At 52.6% G+C, this 20,392-nt stretch overlaps 1 protein-coding gene across 1 annotated transcript in view; it reads right to left on the bottom strand.

Annotated features, from left to right (window-relative positions):
• Positions 1–8,888: 8,888 nt before the first annotated feature.
• LOC122214102 (cytochrome P450 4F22) overlaps positions 8,889–20,392 on the bottom strand; it is a 28,909-nt gene continuing 17,405 nt past the window's right edge. The window contains exons 4-13 of the mRNA XM_042928760.1: positions 19,699–19,752; positions 19,452–19,579; positions 19,119–19,240; positions 16,028–16,295; positions 14,689–14,755; positions 14,458–14,587; positions 12,876–13,009; positions 11,909–11,973; positions 11,171–11,253; positions 8,889–10,781 (exon numbers count right to left, since the gene is read on the bottom strand). Coding sequence (XP_042784694.1) covers positions 10,604–10,781; positions 11,171–11,253; positions 11,909–11,973; positions 12,876–13,009; positions 14,458–14,587; positions 14,689–14,755; positions 16,028–16,295; positions 19,119–19,240; positions 19,452–19,579; positions 19,699–19,752 — 1,229 coding nt within the window. The 3' untranslated portion in view covers positions 8,889–10,603. The remainder of the gene's footprint in view (positions 10,782–11,170; positions 11,254–11,908; positions 11,974–12,875; positions 13,010–14,457; positions 14,588–14,688; positions 14,756–16,027; positions 16,296–19,118; positions 19,241–19,451; positions 19,580–19,698; positions 19,753–20,392) is intronic.

The raw sequence follows: 20,392 nt of genomic DNA, 5'->3' as shown, positions 1-20,392 counted from the left end.
CAGTTCAGGTGCCATGGGGGCACAGTCCGGCCAAGCCTAGTCCCAAAACATCTCTGGGGCTCCTCTCCACGTACGAGGCAGGTCAGAGGCATGCACCATTTCCCAGCGCAGAATCAGGAAGCCTCGGGCCTCCGGGCTGCACAGCCTGGCAGGAGTTCAAGTCCTGCCTCCAAGCAGCCTAGGGCCTGGGCTGACACAAAACTGCTGGGGGCAGGAACAAAGAAGCCCTTCTGGCTGGGGGTTACTTGCATCAGACTCAGGGGGTAAAGGGCCCAGTGGGAAGAAGGCACCTGGAGGCGAGGGGGTAAGTCTGCAGGGGGCCCAGACAGAGCTGGGAGACCCTGCACGCAGTTCTGTCCCTTCCCGGCCCTCTCTGGGCTCAGTCTTGCCATCTGGGAAATGGGATGTCAGATGAGGGCCTGAGAGAGGACTCCTCTTGCTCAGATCCTGTCCTGATTCCGGAGTGAGGAATCCCCCGCCCCCGACCTAACCAGGTCTCCCCATGTCAAATCCCAAGGTGAGGGTGAGTTTGAAGGATGGGCCTGCTGAGCAAGAGGATTAGAAGGGACATTCCTCCTGCAATGACAGGATGTGCATTTCCTGTCCCTGACCCACACATTCCTTCCAGCCCTACCTGGTCCAGCTGCCGGTGACCGTCCTAGAGTTCCCTCATCCTCTGCTGCACTGGATCCATGAATCTACTTGCTAACATTCCATCCAGAGGAGGGCCAGGGCCAGGGCCACATAGTTCTGGGGAGAAGCAGGAGGATAGAGGAGGAAATAAAGGTCCAGAGAAATTCCCTCGAGCCACACAGCAAAGTAATTCAACGTGACAGCACAGGGGAAGGTGAATCCTGGCACACAGTAGGTGCTCATTAACTACTCAGGGAAGAAAGGGACTTTCGTAGCCATGAGCCCTAAGAACTGACCAGTCAGAATGTACTCCTTAGACCCTCAGTATTGGCGTTACCAGCAACATCTTGGACCCCTGCAGGATCTCAGGCTCGAACCCAGACCCACAATGACATGGCTGTAATTGCTTTGCTATTGTCCCCAGTAAGGGGAGGGATTTAGGTCCCGTCTCCTTGAATCTCGCCTGGCCTGGGACTACTTAACTAGTAGCGCGTGGGAGAGGCTGGGCCCTGCCAGTTATGGGCCAGAAACAGGGCCAGCAGCCCACACCGACGTTTGCTCTTAGAACGCATCCCCTCATGGGGCGCCTGGGTGGCTCGGTCGGTTAAGCGGCCGACTTTGGCTCAGGTCGTGATCTCGCGGTCTGTGAGTTTGAGCCCCGCGTCGGGCTCTGTGCTGACAGCACAGAGCCTGGAGCCTGTTTCGGATTCTGTGTCTCCCTCTCTCTCTGACCTTCCCCTGTTCATGCTCTGTCTCTCTCTGTCTCAAAAATAAATAAACGTCAAAAAAAATTAAAAAAAAAAAAAAAAAAAAAGAACGCATCCCCTCAGAACCAGGCTGCCATGCTGCAAGGAAGCCCAATCCACACGGAAGGACCCCACTCTTAGGCACCTCCGATCGACAGCCCCAGCTGATTTCCCAGCAAACTGCTAGCAACAACTGCCAGCCACAGGAAGGAGCCATTTGGACATTCCAGCCCAGGTGGGCCTCCAGATGAGCTCAGGCCCAGATGACGGTGCGGAACCAGCTGGCTGAGCCCGGTCACCATGCGGCGTCACAAGATGAAGTGGTCCTTGCTTTAAGCCACCAAGTTTGGGGGACTGTTTGTTATACAGCAATAGATCATGGGGATACCAGCTGAATCACAATTCATGTTTTCACCACGTGCACGTCCAAGTTTGAGACGCACTGCTGTAAGAGACCCAAGTCAGGCTCAGCAATGTACCTCCTAGGAAACTTAGCCAGTCTGTCCCTCGGTTTTTTCATTCGTCGAGCAAGGAGAAAAATCTCCTTGCTTATTGTGTGTCTATTGAGCACCTACTGTGTGCCAGGCACTATTCTAGATGCTAGGGATGCAGCAGTGAGCAGGGCAGACGTCATCCCTGCTGTCAAAGGGTTCATATCTAGTGGGGAGACAGTTCATATGTTGTTCGACTGAACAAATGATCAAGAATGTATCAGACAGTGATTGTGACATGAGGGCTTCCAGGGGGAGGTGACCTTTGAGCGGGTCCTGAATGAAGAGGGGGAGTGGGAAGTGTTGTTGAAAGGGCCCCACAGTCATGGGGTAATATGCCCAGCAGTGGGCACAAGTGAGTATGGCTTGATTCCATCGACACCCACACTGTGACTGCAGTCGACACGCCCTTCAAAGAGCCAGCCAAGGTGGCAAAATTTGTTCCGATATTCAGTCCAGAAGCAGGTATTGAAGACTGCTCCACTACATCCAAGGACTCAAAGCCCAACAGGCCTCTGTGGCCGTGGAAGGACAGGATCCAACCATCCAGGACTCCTCACATCCTGGATCGGGTGACAGGAAGCAGAAAGGAAGCAAGAGACCCAGTGTGGGAGGCAGGAAGCCTCAAGTGGGGACTTTCTGCTCTGAGTCAGAGGCGGTTGGAGTGTCCCCAGTGGTTTCTCATCCAACAAGGAATGTCTCAGCTGCCAAATGACACAAGCCTGGCTTATGGAATGGCCCCCAGCCAGCGTTGGAGGGAGGGGAGCCACACACAGAAAGGCAGAGGCTGGCTGGTCCTTCCACCCGCACCCAGAGTCAGGCAGTGGACAAGTGTGTGTCTGACCAGAGCTGGCAGTCACTGTGAGTCGCCAGGCTCAGGTGCGGCCCGTCACCCCTCTGAGCCTCAGTCTTCACATCTGTAAAATGGGCTTGATAAAACCTCACAGAGCATTGCAAGCATTCTATCAGAAACAGGCCGAGAGGATAGGAGAAAGTACAACTCTGCGTGATATGTGAATAATGTCCCTGTCTACATATAAAATTATGAGTGTGTGTGTGTGTGTGTGTGTGTGTGCACGCATGTTTGCATGTGCAGCGAAAAAGTTCCAGAAGATTCCACACATCACAGTGGAATTGGACAAAGTAGAATTGGAGTCTTTACCCCTCGAACTTGCTACTTGTCTCAAATAATTTCTCCCTCCCTGAGCTGCTATAACTGTTATCACCAAAATACTAAAAGGATTTGGTGCAGCGGGGGGCACGTAGTTGGTGCACAAAAGAGATGAGCAGTTTTTCTTTTGTGACACCATGAAGACACCTCTCCCAGGAGTCAGCCTGGGGTCCCTCTACAGCAAGCATGGAGGCTGCTTGGTGGCTGGAGTCTCTCTTTTCCTTTCCTCGGCCTTTGGGAAGGAGCAGGTTTTGGATTCAGCCCAACAGAGTTCGGATCCCAGCCCTGCTCCTCACTGGCTGTGTGACCATGCCCTCCTTGCTAAAACAGAGAGGTGGGCTTATACCTCCCAGGCAGTTCATTCTTGAACCACAAACTGTACTTGGGCATTTGCTCTGTACCAGGCACAGTGCTAGGACCCAGGACCTGGGACGAACAAGACAGATGGGGTCTCTGGATCATGATGCTCATGTCTGACGGGGGAAGGCAACGGGAAACAAGACCAAGTCAGATGGTGGTGGCAATGAAGGAAATTAACAGAGTGAGACATGCTAGCAAGTGACCAAGGGGGCTATTCAGACGGGGCAATCAGGGAGGGCTGCCCTGTGGAGGTGACCTTTGAGCAGAAACCTGGATGGTGGGGAGGCGCAGTCCGTGCATGAGAACCACTCCCTGAAGCCGTGCCAGAGCTGCAAAGGCCCAGCACAGGGTGGGGCACACACTTGTCTTCCTTACACATGCTCATTCTTGCTCCCATCCTCGGACGTGCAGAGACACTCGGGGCTGGAGGGGCTCCTGCGATGGGGTGGTGGCGGCAGCAAGGAGCAGCTCAGCTGGAGCCCCGCGATGGTTGGGGAAATGAGCCCAGAAGCCGGCGGCGTTGAGGTTTTACTCCACGTAATTGAGAACTTGAAACCGACAGGGTTCTGAAGCCGTGCTGAGGGCAGGACCAGCTGGCAGAGCAGCCCGATTCCCAGTCCAGGCGGCAGAAGTGGCCTGGGAGGCAGAAAGCCTTAGAGGAAAACTCAGGAAAAGCTCAGAGCGCACACACCAGCTAGGAACAACCGCGAGGGTATCGTCGTGGGCATTGAATGCACTGATATCCTCCCCCTCCTCCCCCCTGCCCTCTCTTCTCCCTCCTCCCCCTCTCCCTTCCCCCTCCACCTCTCCCCTCCCTCCTCCCTCCTCCTCCTCTCCCCACTTCCTTCTCTCTCTGTCTCCCTCTCTGATTATTGGGTGATGATTGCTCACAAAAACTAGCCTAGCCACCACCAACACCCCAAGCCACAGAAGAGAGACTTGGAGAAGGGACCCTGGAGCAGTGTAATGTCATAAAAAGAGACCATTTGCTGGGCGCCTGGGTGGCTCCGTCGTTAAGCATCTTGGGCTCAGGTCAGATTTCACGGTTCGTGAGTTCGAGTCCCACATCGGGTGAGCACGAGCCTCGCTTCCGCTGAGCTCCGCGTCTCTCTCTTTCTCTCTCTCTCTCTTTCTCTCTCCCTCTCTCTTTCTCTCTCTCTCTCTGTCCCTCCTAGGATTCTCTCTCTCTGCCCCTCGCTCATTTGTGCCCTCTCTCTCTCCCTCCCCCCCCAAAAGTGAGAGAGAGAGAGACCCTTTGCCCCCTCTCCTCCCCACGTGGTAGAGCGGCAGCAAAGTCTGTGCTACCCCTTCCTCGAGAGGCTGCGATGACTAATTTTTCGTGTCTGCTGCACTAGGCCCCCGTACCCAGCTATTTACCTGAACATTTCTTAGGTGTTCCTGTGAAGGTGTTTCGTAGATAGAGTTAATACCTACGATCGGCTGACTTCAAGGAGTCAGTTACACCACTCCAATGCAAATGGGCTTTGTGCAGTCAGCCGCAAGGCCTCAGGAGCAAAAACTGAGAAAAGAAATTCTGCCCTGAGCTGCAGCACCTATCCCTACCCGAGTTTTCAGCCACCGCCCCACAGACTTCCCGCTCGCCAGCCCCCTAGTCTCACGAGCCAACGCCTTAGGATAAATCGCTCTCAATAGACAGACGGATGCTATCCTGTTTCTCTGGAGAACACCGACTGACAGAGATAAAGAATTCCCTTCACCTTGAACCTGAGCTGTCCTCAGTGACTCTGGGGACTTACGGGTCTAGGTCGTGAGAAGACTTCCAGCTGCCTTGGAATACACCCTCCTGGATTCAGCTGCCATGTTAAGAGGAAGCCCAAGGGTCGCCTGGGCGGTTCAGTCAGTTAAGCATCAACTTTGGCTCAGGTCATGATCTCACAGTCCAGGAGTTCAAGCCCCGTGTCGGGCTGTGTGTTGACAGCTCAGAGCCCAGAGCTTCGGATTCTGTGTCTCCCTCTCTCTCACTCTGTCTCTCTCTCAAAAATAAATGGTTAAAAAAAAAACTTTTTTTAATAAATAAAGAAAATAGAATGGTGGATTTGGGGCACCTGGGTGGTTCAGTCGGTTAAGCATCCGCCTCTTGATTTCGGCTCAGGTCATGATCTCACAGTTCATGAGTTCAAACCCCGCATCGGGTTGTGCATTGACAGTGCAGAGAGTGCTTAGGATTCTCTCCCTCTCTCTGCCCCTCCACTGCTCATTCTCTCTCTCTCTCTCTCTCTAAATATTTTTTTAAAGAAGACATTTTTAAAACGGTTATGTGTACAAAAATGTATGTACATTGGAAAATGTTCACATTTGCAATTTTTTTCATACTAAAAAAAAAAAAAAATCACACCAAACTGCTAGTCTGGGGGTACGGAGCGGAAGCCGCAGTGGAAGAATTTCCCTTTTAAATTTCTATGCTTGCATAAACAAAAGCATAATTAAGTTTCTACCACTGCATTTTTTTTTTTACCTCAAGCCAATGTAATACTTGGAGAGAGAGGTGATAAATGAATAAACTACTTATAACACTGCCTGACTCACAAGTACCAAGTATGTGTTTGCTGTTATTTCTCTTACTTTATGACAGATCAAGGGCATGAGCATCAGCCAGGAGCCTTGGGTGTCTCTGGGACACATATCAGGGACCTTACTGGTTGTGAATACCACCCACTCCCCCACTTCATTCCCTTAGTCCTTATCACGCAGGAAGTTCTCAGGGGACAGCAAGCGCGAGGGTCAGGTGGCCATGGCCAAAGCCCACTTTTGCCATTCTCCAGCTGTGTGACCTTAGGCAAGTGACTTGCCCTCTCTGAGCCTCAGATTCCACTTGGTAAGAACGGCATAATAATAGACTCGTGGGGATTGGAGGAGCGACCTGTGGACTCTAATGTGAGGATTCCAGCACAAAAGCTGTATTCTGAGACAAGAATTTAACTGCCAGTAGGGCAGTGAGGCAGAGTGAGATGAGGGCAGCCAGGAAAGGGGGCTTTATCGAGGAAGTTCCCACTCGGGGCACCTGGGATTCAGTCCCTCTGGGGACCTCGGGGAGACGGCGAGAACAGGCACCCACCAATCGTAACTCAGGGCCACTGCCAAGGGCATTATTTCTCCAGAATGTTCTGCTGGCTGCAACAGCTGAACCCGGGGGGGCGGGGGGTTTGGACAGTTGCCTGATGTGGACAATGTAACTGTTTGGTGAGTGGGGTTCTCCCTCCTCTCTTCCCAATACTCCCCCACACAGTCTCACACACACACACACACACACACACACACACACACACACGTGTTCTCAAACGCACACGTGCATGCACGCACACAATCTCACACATGCACACAATGCACCCACACTTGCAGGCGTACACACACTCGCGTGCACACATCCACACACCTACGTGCACACATATGCACATATCCATACACGTCCCACGCACAAGCACGCGTGCACACACGCTCGTGCACACACGCTCATACACTGAACCAACGGAGACGAGACGCCTTAGAGTTTGTTGTCCCCGAGCCGTCCAGCAGAGGGAGCCTCCGACACACTCAGGAGAGGAAGGAGACAGCGACCAGTGACCGGCCGGGCCTGGGCGTGTTTGGAGAATCGCTCTGATGCAGCAGGTCCCGGAGACCTACGGGCCCCATGCCTCGCCTCCTCCCTCCCTCATTCAGCCACCACCATCGACCTTAGCGGGAAGTCAATATGCATGAAAAGCATGATGAAAAATCCACACGGCAAAGGAGAACCGAGGTGCCAGAAAGGAGCAGTCAGGTGCCCAAGGCCACCGCTAGGAAGGGGTATAGCCGGGTTTTAAACCCACATAGGTCGTCTCCCAAGAGCAAGCTTTTTTTGCCGGAGGAGAGTGGCCTCCAACTGGGGATTCTGGCCGACAATCCCAGCACTCGCCACCCGGGGGCACCCCAGGACACACGTCGCCTCCAGCATCCCACGGCCCAGCTTCGACTCATCTCCACGACCCCCCAGCCCCACCCCGCTCCACCCACGCCTGCCGCCACCCCCCTTATAGGCAAAGCGAGGCTAGGGACCCAGACCCGCACGAGAAGCCTCAGGGGTAAGCCACCCCGTTGAGGCCACGATATGAGGACATGGTCGTGGGACCTTGGGTGAACCATCTCACTCTGGGGAAGTCCGTTTCCACTTCCATTAAACGAGACAGTTAATAGTACCCCCTGAGAATTAAGTGCCAATATTTGGGAAGGGCACTCAAACTTTGGGAGGAAGCACTCAACTTTAAATGTCATTATTGTTATATCGACTCTGGAGACCCCCGGGGGTTGGTGTCCCCTCCATGAGCACACGCACGCACACAGAGGGGGATCTCACCAGTCTTGGGGCTTTTGAAACACCACCTAAGTGCTGAGGTTTCCCAGATGTATGTATCACCAGCCCAGAACTCCCTCCCGAGTTCAAGACCAGCCTATCCGACTGCCCACCTGACATCTCCAACTCCTCCTGGCCCCAACTGACATGCTGATCTCAGCCCTCACACCCTGCCCCCCCGCCCCCCCCCCCCCTGCAGAAAAACCTTACTCTGTTAAGCATTCTCCATCTCGAGGTGGCATGTCTGTCTTTCCAGGTGTTCAGACCCACATCTGGGGGGCCTCCCTTTCTCCTGAATCCTTCGTTCAAGGTATTAGCAAATCTGCCAGCACTAGCTTCGTAAAGCAGTCGGTCGAAATCAGAATCCAAGCACCTGTTTTCACTCTACAGCCCACAGCTTGCTTGGAGACACTGTCATCTCTCACCTGGACAAATCTGGTCACCCCATCTGATCTCCCTAGTCCCATCCTTGCCTCACACAGTCTCTATTCAACATGGCAGCCAAAGACTATAATGACAAATCTTGTCCCTCCTCTGTCCAGAACCCTCCATGCCTCCCTATCTCTGTCATAGAAAAAGTCAGTGGACCCCAAGGCCCTGTGTGACCTGCTCCTATCCCCTCCCTGACCTCATTCCCTTCTGTGTTCCTCCTCCAGCCACACTGGTCTCTTCAATGCCCCCTAAACACCCCAAGCTTGTTCCTACCTCAGGACCTTTGCACTATACGTTCTCTCTGCCTCAAAAACTCTTCCCCAAAATATCCACATGGCTCCTGCCCTCTCCTACCTAAAGTCTTTGTTGAAATGACCCCTTCTTGGTGGGGGCTTCACTGACCATCTTACAACCTCTCCCCCTGCCCCACCAGCATTACTGAACACCCACAGAAATACACGCACTGACCCAGCTCAATTTTTCCATAGCACTTATCGCTTCTCTCCCACATGGGCCAATGTAGTCACCCCATCTGGTCTCCCTAGTCCCACCCTTGCCTTCCCACACAGCAGCCAAAAGAATACTATAAAGACCAAGTGACAAATCTGTCGCTCTGCTCAGAACCCTCCCGTGGTTCCCCATTTCTGTCACAATAAAAGTAAAAATCCTCCAAGGCCCTGTATGAATTTACTTACTTATTTGCTCATTTATTATTCGTCATGTTAACCTCACCCCACACCCAACAAAGGTCAATTATGTAAGGGCTCAAATACCACCTGGCTTACAGCAGATGCTCAATAAATATTTGATGAGTTAATATGGTTATTGTAGACCTTGTCACTGCCCCATCTTCTTTATCATCATATCAGGGACTACACCATCACCTGTTCCCCCAGCCAAAGACTTGGAAATCACCCTTAACTCCTCCCTCACCGCAGCTCCTGTGGCTAGGTAGTCCCCCCCCCCCTGTCCTGCCTGGACCTCAGTCTCCCTCTTCCCCAGGTTTCCATTCCCCAGTGTCCCCCCCTTCCAAGCCACCGTCCTGCCAGCTCATATCTGACCAGATCCTGTCATGCTCCTGCTCACACACCTTCTATAGCTCCCTATTGCCTTCAGCATAAGGCTTGAACTGAGATGTAGCCCGCAGTTCCTGGGCAGTTGGCCCCTGCCCAACTTTCCTCCAGTCCGCACCCCTCCTCCGGATCCAGCCTCTCTGGAGTGGTGCTCCTCGAGCACACCATGTTCTCCCTTACCTGGGGACATCTGCAGATGCTGTCCCTCCCACCTGACATGCTCTTCTCTCCTTGTCACCACTCAACTTGTACCCTCACTTCAGCATCAGAGAAGCTCTCCCTGAGCCACCCCCCTGTTGTGTCACAGAACAACAAGGGCCTCTCTTTCGGAGCACTTGTCACGGATTGTAAATAAATTTACGTGTGGAATTATTTGTTCAACATCTGTCTCCTGTTCTCCCGATGGCAGGAATTGGGCCCGGCTGTGCTCCGGGCCCAGTGCCAACAAACACTTAATTAATATGTGGTCTGTTGATGAGATAAATGAATGCACAAACTGTCCCCAAAAGCCTGAGTTCATGTCCAAGGACAAATGGCTTCCCAGCCTCCTAGCCCATAGCTTCCCTCAGTTGCCTCCCAGCTGTCCAGGCACCTTCATTTCCTTCCTGGAGCCCAAGGGAAGTGTCTGGCTGAGCTAGGGAGTAGACGGTGGGGGGGGTGTCTGCATCCCTCGCTTTTATTCTACAAAAATCAGAACACTCAGCAAAGGGCCTTTCAGCAAAGGAGGAAGGAAGAGGCTTTCCAGGGAAGGTCTGGATTTACAAAACATCGACAGAAGCACACACCCTGAGCCCTGGGATGCAGCCTGATGCCAGAGGAGTTCGCCCATATGAGCTGGGGACCTCAAGAAGCTGACGTCCGGGTCCAGGGCTCTTACTTCAGGCTCCAGCTCTCAAGTCCTCAACTTAAAAGCCAGCCGGGATCCACGGGGGACAGGTCCTGAATCCCAGAGGCCTTAGGTGTCAGGTCTAGGGTCCTCAGATGGCTGGGTGGGTGGGGCCTGAAGGCCCGAGTGCTCTGGATCCTGGGGGTGGGTCTGGGCCCGAAGACATGCGGCTGAGCCTGGTCCCTCAAGCAGGAAAGCAGGCACTCAGGGGACCTGACCTGGACCTCAAGGGGGAGGACCAGACCGTCAGGAGGCGGAGCCTTGCCATGAGGGGCGTGGCCTGCACCTTCATCATACTGCTCAGTGGAGGAGCCTGGTCCTCCAGGAGCCCATACCGGGCCTTCGAGGGGCGTGGTCTCTGCCCTCAGGGCCCTGGGGGCGGGGTCTGGTCCCTTGAGGGCGGGGCCTGGGCCTCTTTGGGCGGGGCTTGGGCCCCCGGGGATCCGCAGGGAAGCGCCAGCGATCAGGCCCGCGGAGGCAGTGGCTCCACGTTGAGCCAGATGCCGTTCTCCGTGCGCAAGATGAGCTCAGGCTTCCGCCGCACCTTGCGCGTTCGGTCCACACTCAGGCGGAAACGCAACAGCGTCAGCGCCACGGCCACGCGCATCTCGGCCATGGCAAAGCTCTGTCCGATGCAGTTTCTAGAGGAAGGGGGATGGGGGAGGGGCTCAGGTGCGGCCGCTGTGTGACCCGGGAAGGGGGGAGTCCCTGGGTAAATGACCGACCTCCCGCTCTGGGTCTCAGTTCCCTCATCTGTAAAACGGGAGCAATGGCATCCTAGAGTCGTTGAGAGCCTATGAGCCCAGAACTCAGGGCCTGCCACACAGTAGGCGCTCAACACCCAGGGATGCTATCACAGAGTCTGATTTGGGGGTTTCTTAGTACACTGGAGGCATGAAGGGTGCTGGGTTGGCAGAAAGCACATCTGGGTGGGAGGTGATCTCTGCTCCTGATCCGCACATCCCCGACCTTCGACTCCCATGGGGCTCCTCCTACGCTTGGCTTAAACTGGGGGAAACAGAAGAGTTACCTGGGTCCTGCGGAGAAGGGCACATAGGCCAGTGGGGAGCGCTGCTGTGGGTTGTCCGGGTCAAAGCGATAGGGGTTGTACACCTAGGCAGGAGTGGCCAGGGGGTGGGTGAGTCTGGTTGGCCCATCCATGCCATCCATGCCAGCTTGGTCCTGACCCTTCCGCTGGATGGAGAGAACCTCACTACAATCCAGCCACACCCTCCTCTTTTCTGTTGTTCAAGCATGCCAGCCTGACTCCAACCACAGGGCCTTTGCACTTCCTGTCTCAACTGCCTGGAACAGGCTTCCCCCTGCTCTTCGCACTTCTCAGGTCTCAACTCAAACACCTCTTCCTCCCCAAGGCCTTTCTTCACCATGTGAGCTAAAGTGCCCCCCACCCCCTCCAGTTTTTATCTCCTTTGTGCATGTATCACAACCATAGTTTTTGCTTATTTTCTTCCCCTGAACTTCACAGTGAGCTCCATGAGGGAAAAAAAAAAAAAAAAACCCAGTACATTTCTCGGTCCTCTGTGCCCAGCACAGAGGCTGGCAAACAGTAGGTGTTCAATAAATATTTGTGGACCTAATGAATCAACAAACAGTGAGTGAATACATGGGGGGAGGGGCACTCAAGCTGTGCATCCAGCCAGGCCACCTGGGTCCCTGGGGAAGAGGGTAGGAAGGCCTCAGTGGCCCAGGACCACCCCTTCTGAGGGGGAAGAAGCTGAGGGAAGAGAGGATTGAGGCAAGCGCTCACCTTGGAGTCAGGCCACACTGTGGGGTTGTGGTGGGTCCCATAGATGCTGACCAGGCAGATAATTCCTGTGGGGAGGGTGGCATCAGTGAGGCCACTGGGGCTGAGGGGAACTTTCTCTGAAGTCCTCCTCCTCCCCTGCTCTTCCTGGAGTCATGCTGTTCTCAAGAGCCATCTACCACCCTCCCCTGCCCATCCTTCTCTGAAAAATTCTGCCGCTCGCCCCCTAAGAGGTCCCCATCACCTGCTTTTAGCTGCCATGCCAGCCACACAGGGATCTTTGTCACTCACAGATCTGACATTGTTCCTCCTCAGCTCAAAAACCTCCCATGACTCCCTACTGTCCTGAAGATCAAGTTCAGGTGCCTCAACCTAGCATTCGCAGCCTTTCAATACCTGCACCCTGAAACTCTGCTCCATAAATATGCTCTCTCTTTCACTTTCTACCTTCAAGGCTCACCTCTCATGCTGCCTCTTCCAAGCAGACCCCCACCCTGAATTTCACCCCATATGAAGTCATCACTCCTTACTTTGGACTGTTGCAGCCCCTTTAAAGTTACTTCCTTTAGGCCATTCCTGACCCTATGTGACTGGGAATGTCTGTGCCCTGCTGTGTCTTCCTCAGACTGAGTGGTACTCAAGGCCTGGGACTGGGAACGAGGCCTCTCTAGATCCCCAGCATCACCCAGAGCCAGGCTTAGTCTCCAAGGAATATTTGGCCACTGAATGAAACCATCCCTCCCTCACCTGCACCCTCACAGGGCCCACCCCACCACACCCACTCTTGCTCTCCCACCTGGACTCACCCACCTCTGTCTAACCCCTACACGTGGGTTCTCCTCCCTCACCCCAGAAGCAACAGCCACACAGAGAGATGGCCCATCCACAGGGAGGGTGCACCTGGGGCAGGTTTGACCATGCCCCCGTGGGCACTAGAGCGGCCTGGCAGCTGGCAGCACACAATGGGCACCTTTGGGGATGACGCGCCCATCTGGAAGCTTGATGTCCTCCGTGCAGCGGCGGGAGACCAGGGTCACAGGTGGGAACTGGCGTAGGCTCTCCTTGATGCACATAGTGGTGAAAGGCAGCTGGGTCAGGTCGTCCCTGGGGAACATGGAACGTGGGATGGTCAGTGGCTTGGAGCCAGGGCACAGCAACACCCCTTCCCCCAAACACACACACACACACACACACACACACACGCTCAGGAGCAACCACGCAGGAAACCAGTCCAGGATCTCAGACTTGCCCCAGCTTCCGGTGTTTGCATTTATGCCATGCACACATCACTACCCCTCAGCATGCCCCCAAGCAACCCGAGCAGCACCAGCAGGCTTCTGCATGCCCAGCATTAACCCTTTAACTGATGGATTACATGGCAGCCAGGGGATAGCCGGGAGAGGTGCCAGGACAGGCGGGGGGGGGGGGGGGGTGGCGCCCAGGCATCAGCAATTCACCAGCCTGTGTGGATCAATTTCAGTATTTAAAAACCTGTCCATTCTCTCCTTCTGCTATTATTAACTTCTTTCCGTTGGACTCCAGGGCCCAAAAGTGGATTAATTATAACCCTTGGTCCATGATCTAGATCGTTTTCTTTCTCTTTCAAAGAAACTTCACGTCACTCCTGTAAAGGGCAAACGGCATGCCTGGCATAAAAGTACCCATAAGGTAAAACAACCACTGGGAAAACAGAAGAGTTATTAAATTCTGGCGAGACATCATCTCCTGCCCAGTCCTCAGAACCTGAGCCATCTTTTCCCTTCATCAAAAAGGCAGATTAGCAAGGAGTTGAAGAATACAACGGCACCCGACTGAGAACGTCTCCCTGACGTCGAAATCTAAAAAGTTGATGCGGGGGTGCCTGGGTGGCTCAATCAGTTAAGCGTCTGTCTTCAGCTCAGGTCATGATCTCATGGTTCAGTTTGTGAGTTCGAGCCCCGCACTGTCAGCACGGAGCCTGCTTGGGATTCTCTCTCTTCTCTCTCTGCCCCTCCCCCACGTCTGCTCCCCCCCACCCCAAAATAAATAAACTTTAGAAAATAAATAAATAAAAGGTTGACACTAAACAGAAAAGAGCTTTCTTGCTGTTTGGTGCTATTTAATGCTGTGTTTTCTTTGAGTCACCCAAAAATCAGCTCTACACGGCACATGTCTGAATTATACACCCCTTGCCCTTTGCATGTGATTCTGCAGTGCCTTCTGCTCAGGCGGGTAGAATGTATGTCCTGCCCCATTCATGGTGGGCTTGGCCGTGTGACTTGCTTTAGTGAAATGGAATGTTCCAGTGCAGGCAGAGGTTTTAGACTGTGGCTCTTCCAGCTTCTGGAATCTGCCTTGAGAGGAACACGCCCCAGGTAGCTGCTGGTTCAAGGAGAATGAGGAGACGTGTGAAACAGACCTGAACCCACGCCTCCGTTTGGAAGCCACCCCGCTCAACTGAACGGCACCCTGCAGTAGCGAGAGCAAGAAATATGTGCAGACCAGAGCAAGAAACAAATACGCAAGCTCTAGACTCAACCGGCCCCCCACCATCCCCCTGACCCCAAACGGACCACTCCAGCTGCTCCAGCTCCCGGCCTTGCATGACCTCTCGGATCTCTTCCCGGCACTTCTCCTGGTACTCTGGATACTTGGCCAAGTTGAACAGCACCCATGACAGGCCACTGGATGTTGTGTCATGACCTGTAGGCAGGTGAGGAGCTCACGTGGAGGCTGCCTGAGGACAGCGGAGACACGATCTTCTGACAACGGGGCCCCCTCCCCGCCTCCCCCCACATCCTCACCTTCAAACATAAAGGTGTCCGCCTCAGCTCGGATGTCCTCATCTGACAGTTCCTTCCCGTCTTCATCCTGGAACGAACAGGAGAGGATCCTTAGCCCGCTTCATCCCACCCTCCGCCTCCTAGGGCTGAAGTCAAGATACTCCCCCCTCTCTCAAGCCAAGCTGCGGGGGTAAGGATGCCAGGCAGACAGAGGTACGTGGCTTGTCTAAGAAAGATGGAAAGTGGGAGGGAGAGTCAAAGGTGAGGGGAAGAAGGGAGTTTGTATCCCTTGAGCAGCTGGTTGTAGAAAGCATCCTGCTGGTTGGAGGCCCAACCATGACCTGTGATCAGGTCTCATGACCATCATGTCGTAAATGAGGAAACTGAGGCTCAGAGGGAAGATTCAGGTGACTAAGGTCCAGCATCCGCTAAGCAGCAGGGCCAGAACTGGAACCCAGAACTGCCTGAATCCAGAATCCAAGTGCTGCTCAGAAATTCCACAGAAGGGGGAGGCTTGGTGGCTCAGTGGTTAAGCATCTGGCTTTGGCTCAGGTCATGCATGATCTCACAGTTCGTGAGTTCATGAGTCCCACATCAGGGGAGCTCAAGCCCTGCTTTGGGTGAGCTCAATCCCCTCTTCCGGTGAGCCTGGCTTCTGTCTCTCTCTCTCTCTCTCTCTCTCTGCCCCTTGTGGGATTCTCTCTCTCTCTCTCTGTCTGCCCCTCACTCACTTGCTCTCTCTCTCTCTCAAAAACAGGAAGAAAGAAAAGAAATTCCACAGAAGCAATCTCTGCAAGTGTCATATTTTTTCAAAGTCTTGGGTTTCAACTTTTAAGCATGGTGAGCAAAATCATGTCCCCGCCCCCACCACAACCCTCCAGAATTCATACGGTGAGGTCCTCACCAGCCGGGACCTCAGAACGTGACTGTATTTGGAGACAGGGCCTTTCCAGAGGTAATTAAATTATGATGACGTCATTAGGGTGGGCCCTAGCCCAATATGACTGGTGTCCTTAGAAGAAGAGGACATTTATGCAAAGACACAGGCAGAGGGAAGACAACGTGAACACACCTGAGAAGGAGGCCATCTACAAGACAGGGAGAGAGGCCTCAGAAGAAACCAACCCCTGTCAGTGCCTTGATCTCAGACCTCTAGCCTCCAGAACTGTGAGAAGGTTAACTTCTGAGGTTTAGCCCACCCAGTCTACAGCACCTTGTTACGGCAGCCCCAGCAAAACGAATACAGTAAGTCTTACTTGTGTATTAGGGTGCCTGCCTGCCTCCTAGATCTGTGTTATTCGGGACGTTTGTCCTTTTTTGGAGTTGGTGCAATTCACGAGGGGCCGGGGCCCAGCCTCACCTTGGCCAGGAGCAGCACATCGATGAAGTCCAAGGTCTTGCCCTGTTTGCCCTTAAGCCAGGCCTCGGCCCCCTGCTGGTGCAGCGCCCGCCTCCGCTCCTGGATGACCTCCGTGGTGAAGCGGTGCACGGTGTCACAGGCCTGCCGGAAACGCCGCCCGTCTGCCGTGAGGTAGTAGATGAGGTCGATGTGGTGGTGCACGCGGTATTGGCGCTGGACCACGAGTGCGCTCAGCTCGATGATGGCCGAGATGTAATCGCTCATCTTCCTGCCGGGAGAGGAAGGGCCGTGAGCACAAGCTGCTCCCTAGGACCAGTGAGCAACCCCCCCCCCCCACCCCCTATATACATGATATTTTCTCATTTTCCTGTACTCTTCACGCTCTACCATCTGGGGCCTTGCTGACCCCGGAGAGACGCGGCCCCTCCCAGAGCTAGCCAGTTCTGAGAGATTGCCAATGACTCACCCAAGAGTATGCCTTTCATGTGCACACCAAACAGTCCAGAGCCCATATGCTGAAACTTATCAGGCCGAGCCACTATCTCCAGGCCTTAATCACTGGACAACTAGGGACAGTCCCCATCCTCCAGAGCCCTCTGTAATTATTCAAACGAGTGAATCCTAAGCTTGTGTAACCGCCATACTGTTCCTTCCCAAGGAAACCACCAAAAAAGACTGTCATGCTTTCTCCCGACTGACACCGATGCTTCCCTGTGTGGCCCTGAGGGGTGTAGTAGGTCCCCTCCTCTTGGGAACTGTAAGGAACAATCATCTCCTGATCGGGTGGCCTCACCATATCTGAAGAAAACCAAAATCCAGGTACACATAGACCCAAAGACAGATTAGGACTTCCAAATAGATGTAGCATCACAAAGACTAAACAGCTATAAGCCACAGAGTGAGAGAACTCATAAATATGATCACAAACTTGTATCTAAAATATATAAAGAACTTTTGGGGCTCCTGGATGGCTCGGTCAGTTGAGAGTCTGAGTCTTGATTTTGGCTCATGTCATGATCCCAGGGTCATGGGATCAAGCCCCACATCAGGCTTTGGACTGAGGGTGTAGCCTGCTTAAGATTCTCTCTCCTTCTCCCCCTGCCCCTCCCCAGGTCACTATCTCTGTCAAAAAATAAAATAAATAAAATAAAATAAAATAAAATAAAATAAAATAAAATAAAATAATAAAATAAAATAATAGAACTCTTAAAATGCACTCATAGACAAAGAATCCAATTAAAAAATGGGTAAAACATATGCATAGACATTTCTCCAAAGAAGATATACAAATGTCCAATAAGCACATGAAAAGATGCTTAACAGCATTAGCCACTACAAAAATGCAAATCAAAACCACAATGAGATACTGTTTCACGCCAACTAGGAATGGCTATAATCAAAAAGACAGATAATAACAAGTGTTGGTAGAAGTGTGGAGAAATTGGACCCCTCACATACTACTGGTAGGAATATAAAATGCTGCCTCTCTCTCTCTCTCAAATAAGCATTTAAAAAATTAACAAAAAAGAAAAAAAAATGAAATCACTGGGACAGGTGTGCAAGGGGCTGTCCTTGGTCCTGAACTATGCTTGTTGTTTTCACACGTGTCACAGTCTGTCACTTCCTTGTCTATTTATTTGTGCACGGTAACTGCTTTTCTCCCCATCAACATATAAGTTCCAAAGGAACAATACTTTGTCTATTTTGTTGGCCATTATATTCACAGTGCCTAGTCCAGGAATAGCACATAGTAGGCTGGAATAAATATTTCTGGACTGATTAATTAATCAATTAACTAGTTAATCACCAAAGCCACTGTCACTTTACCCAACTGAAACATAACCCTACAAAGCCCAGAGTAACAAAGTCAGCAGCTTATCATTGAGAACCTACTATGTGCTACAAACTTGCGATTTATGATGTCTCTTCTTCCTTATATCCCCGCTTAGACTATAAATTCCAAGGAACTGGGACTTAGTCTGTTGCTCACCACCATATTCTCAGTAGATAGCATAGTATCTGGCACATAGTAGCTACACAACAAATAGCTGATGAATGAATGAATGAATGAATGAATGAACCAGGACAATGGTTATTTTATTCATCCATTCAACAAATATTTACTGAACATCTACTGTGTGCCAGGGCAGTGCAACATCATTTTATTCTTTTTTTTAATGTTTATTTATTTTTGAGAGAAAGAGAGAGAGAGAGAGAGAGAGAGAGAGAGAGAGAGAGAATGAGTGGGGGAGGGGCAGACAGAGAGGGAGACACAGAATCCAAAGCAGGCTCCAGGCTCGGAGCTTTCAGCACGGAGCCCAACATGGGGCTTGAACCCACGAACCTGAAGATCATAACCTGAGCCAAAGTCAGACGCTTAACTGACTGAGCCGTCCAGGCGCCCCATATCATTTTATTCTTAAAGCATGTCTCAGAGGGTCAAGAATTGTCATCCCTGGAGTGCCTGAGTGGCTCAGTTGGTTAAGTGTCTGACTCTTGGTTTCTGCTCAGGTCATGATCTTACAGTTTGTGAGTTCAAGCCCTGCATCAGGCTCTGCACTGACAGCACGGAGCCTGCTTAGGATTCTCTCTCTGTCTTTCTGTCTCTCTCTCTCTCTCTCTCTCTCTCTCTCTGCCTCTCCCCTGCTTGCTCTCTCTCTTCCCCTCTCTCTCTCTCTCTTCCAAAATAAATAAACTTAAAAAAAAAAAAAAGAATTGCCATCCTTGTTTTACAAAAAAAAGGAAACTGAGGCTCATAGCCTGGGGAGACACTTTTCAAAAGCCAAACTATTCCTCATGGAAGGATGAGGGAAACTAGTACTTATTAAGCACCTACTCTATACCCAACCACCAACTTACATTACCTCACTTAATACTCACAAGATGACTATGGGGGTGGAATTGGGATTCCATTTTTTCGGATAAGGACACAGGCCCAGAGAGGTGATGTCAGTTTTCAGAAACACACAGCCTGTCGGTGGCAGAGTACCGACAGCCCGGCGATGCCCGACACCTGAGAGTCTCCTTTCTTCTCCCACCACCTTGCCCTGCAGCCACTGTCTCTATCTTCCCCCAGGAAGGCCACACTCACTCCTGGCAGTTGCTGTTGTGGCTGAAGACACATTTCTGAAGACTGTCCAGGGTCATGAGGCTGATGTGCTCAAACATGTCAAGGGAGACCACCGGGCCCTCCGCCAGGCGTCGCCATTTAGCCTGCGAGAGAGAGACACATGGCGAACTGAACAGAGACCGCAGAGGCTTTAAGCCAGGCTGACAACGGCACCCCAGCTGCCTGCTCGCCTCAAGCCCATCTTGTAGGTAAAGGAAGTGAACCATCCTGACATCCCATGGCTCACACACGACTCGGGGCCTGGACCAGTCCCACTCCGCGGACACCCTCTTCCCAAGAGACCCCGCGACTCACGTGCATGGTGTCAGTGCACTGGTTGAAGATCTTCATGTAGGGCTTCAGGATGTCGAAGTGAAAGGCGGGCGTCAGCAGACGGCGGTGCCGGCTCCACTTGTCGCCTTTGCTAAGCAGCAGCCCATCTCCTGGGCGCAGGAGACTGCCCTTAGGAACCTCTCCCATTACTCTGAAACCACAAGAAACCCCACGCCCCACCCCCTCTTCCCTGAAGCCCCAGCCCCAGCTCATCCAGTCCCACACTCACCCAGCCAAGGTTTCAGGAAACCGTAGAAAAGGTCATCCTTGGGGGCAATGGCAGCTGTGGAGAGAGAAGAGGTGATGATAATTCAAAAGAGAGTGCGGACCCTTGACCTCTGCTTCTAACCTCCTTGGGGCTCCTCTCTGAGCTCTGACCTCCACCTCACCTCTCCAGTCCATCTTCCACACCTGCTCCCGAGAGACCCTTATAAGATGCTGATCTGAACATGAGCCTCCCCTACTCAGATACCTCCCATGGCTCCCTATCACCCTTGTAAAAAAGTTCAAGCTCAGGCTAGCACTGAAGGCCCTGCCCCATCTAGCCTCCCTGTGTCTCTCCTATCTCACCCTTCAACATACACCTCACATACTGGTCCACGCTGAGCTCTCCATCCAGAATGGCCCTCTTCACCCTAATCACCCCCTCTTTTCTGCCAATCCAGGCCATGTGAATTACGCCTCCTGTGCTCTCAGTCTCCAGTGCAGCCTCCTCCCTGCACTCCGGTCCCAGGAGGTCTTATCAGATGCTAGATCTGACCATGTCCCTTCCCGCTCACAGCTATTAGCTACAGCACCAGCTGTTCAACCCATTTTCAAAGCCTTGAATGATCTACCCCAGTCCAGACCTCTCTCAAAACATCTCTGTCCTCCATACCCTACATGCTCAATGTTCGAACATCACAGCATTTTCTCATCTCCTT

The sequence above is a fragment of the Panthera leo genome, chromosome A2 (genome assembly GCF_018350215.1).
Source record: "Panthera leo isolate Ple1 chromosome A2, P.leo_Ple1_pat1.1, whole genome shotgun sequence".
NCBI lineage: Eukaryota > Metazoa > Chordata > Mammalia > Carnivora > Felidae > Panthera > Panthera leo.
The sequence above is the reverse complement of the archived record's forward strand: the minus strand, read 5'-3'. Positions and strand labels throughout refer to the sequence as shown.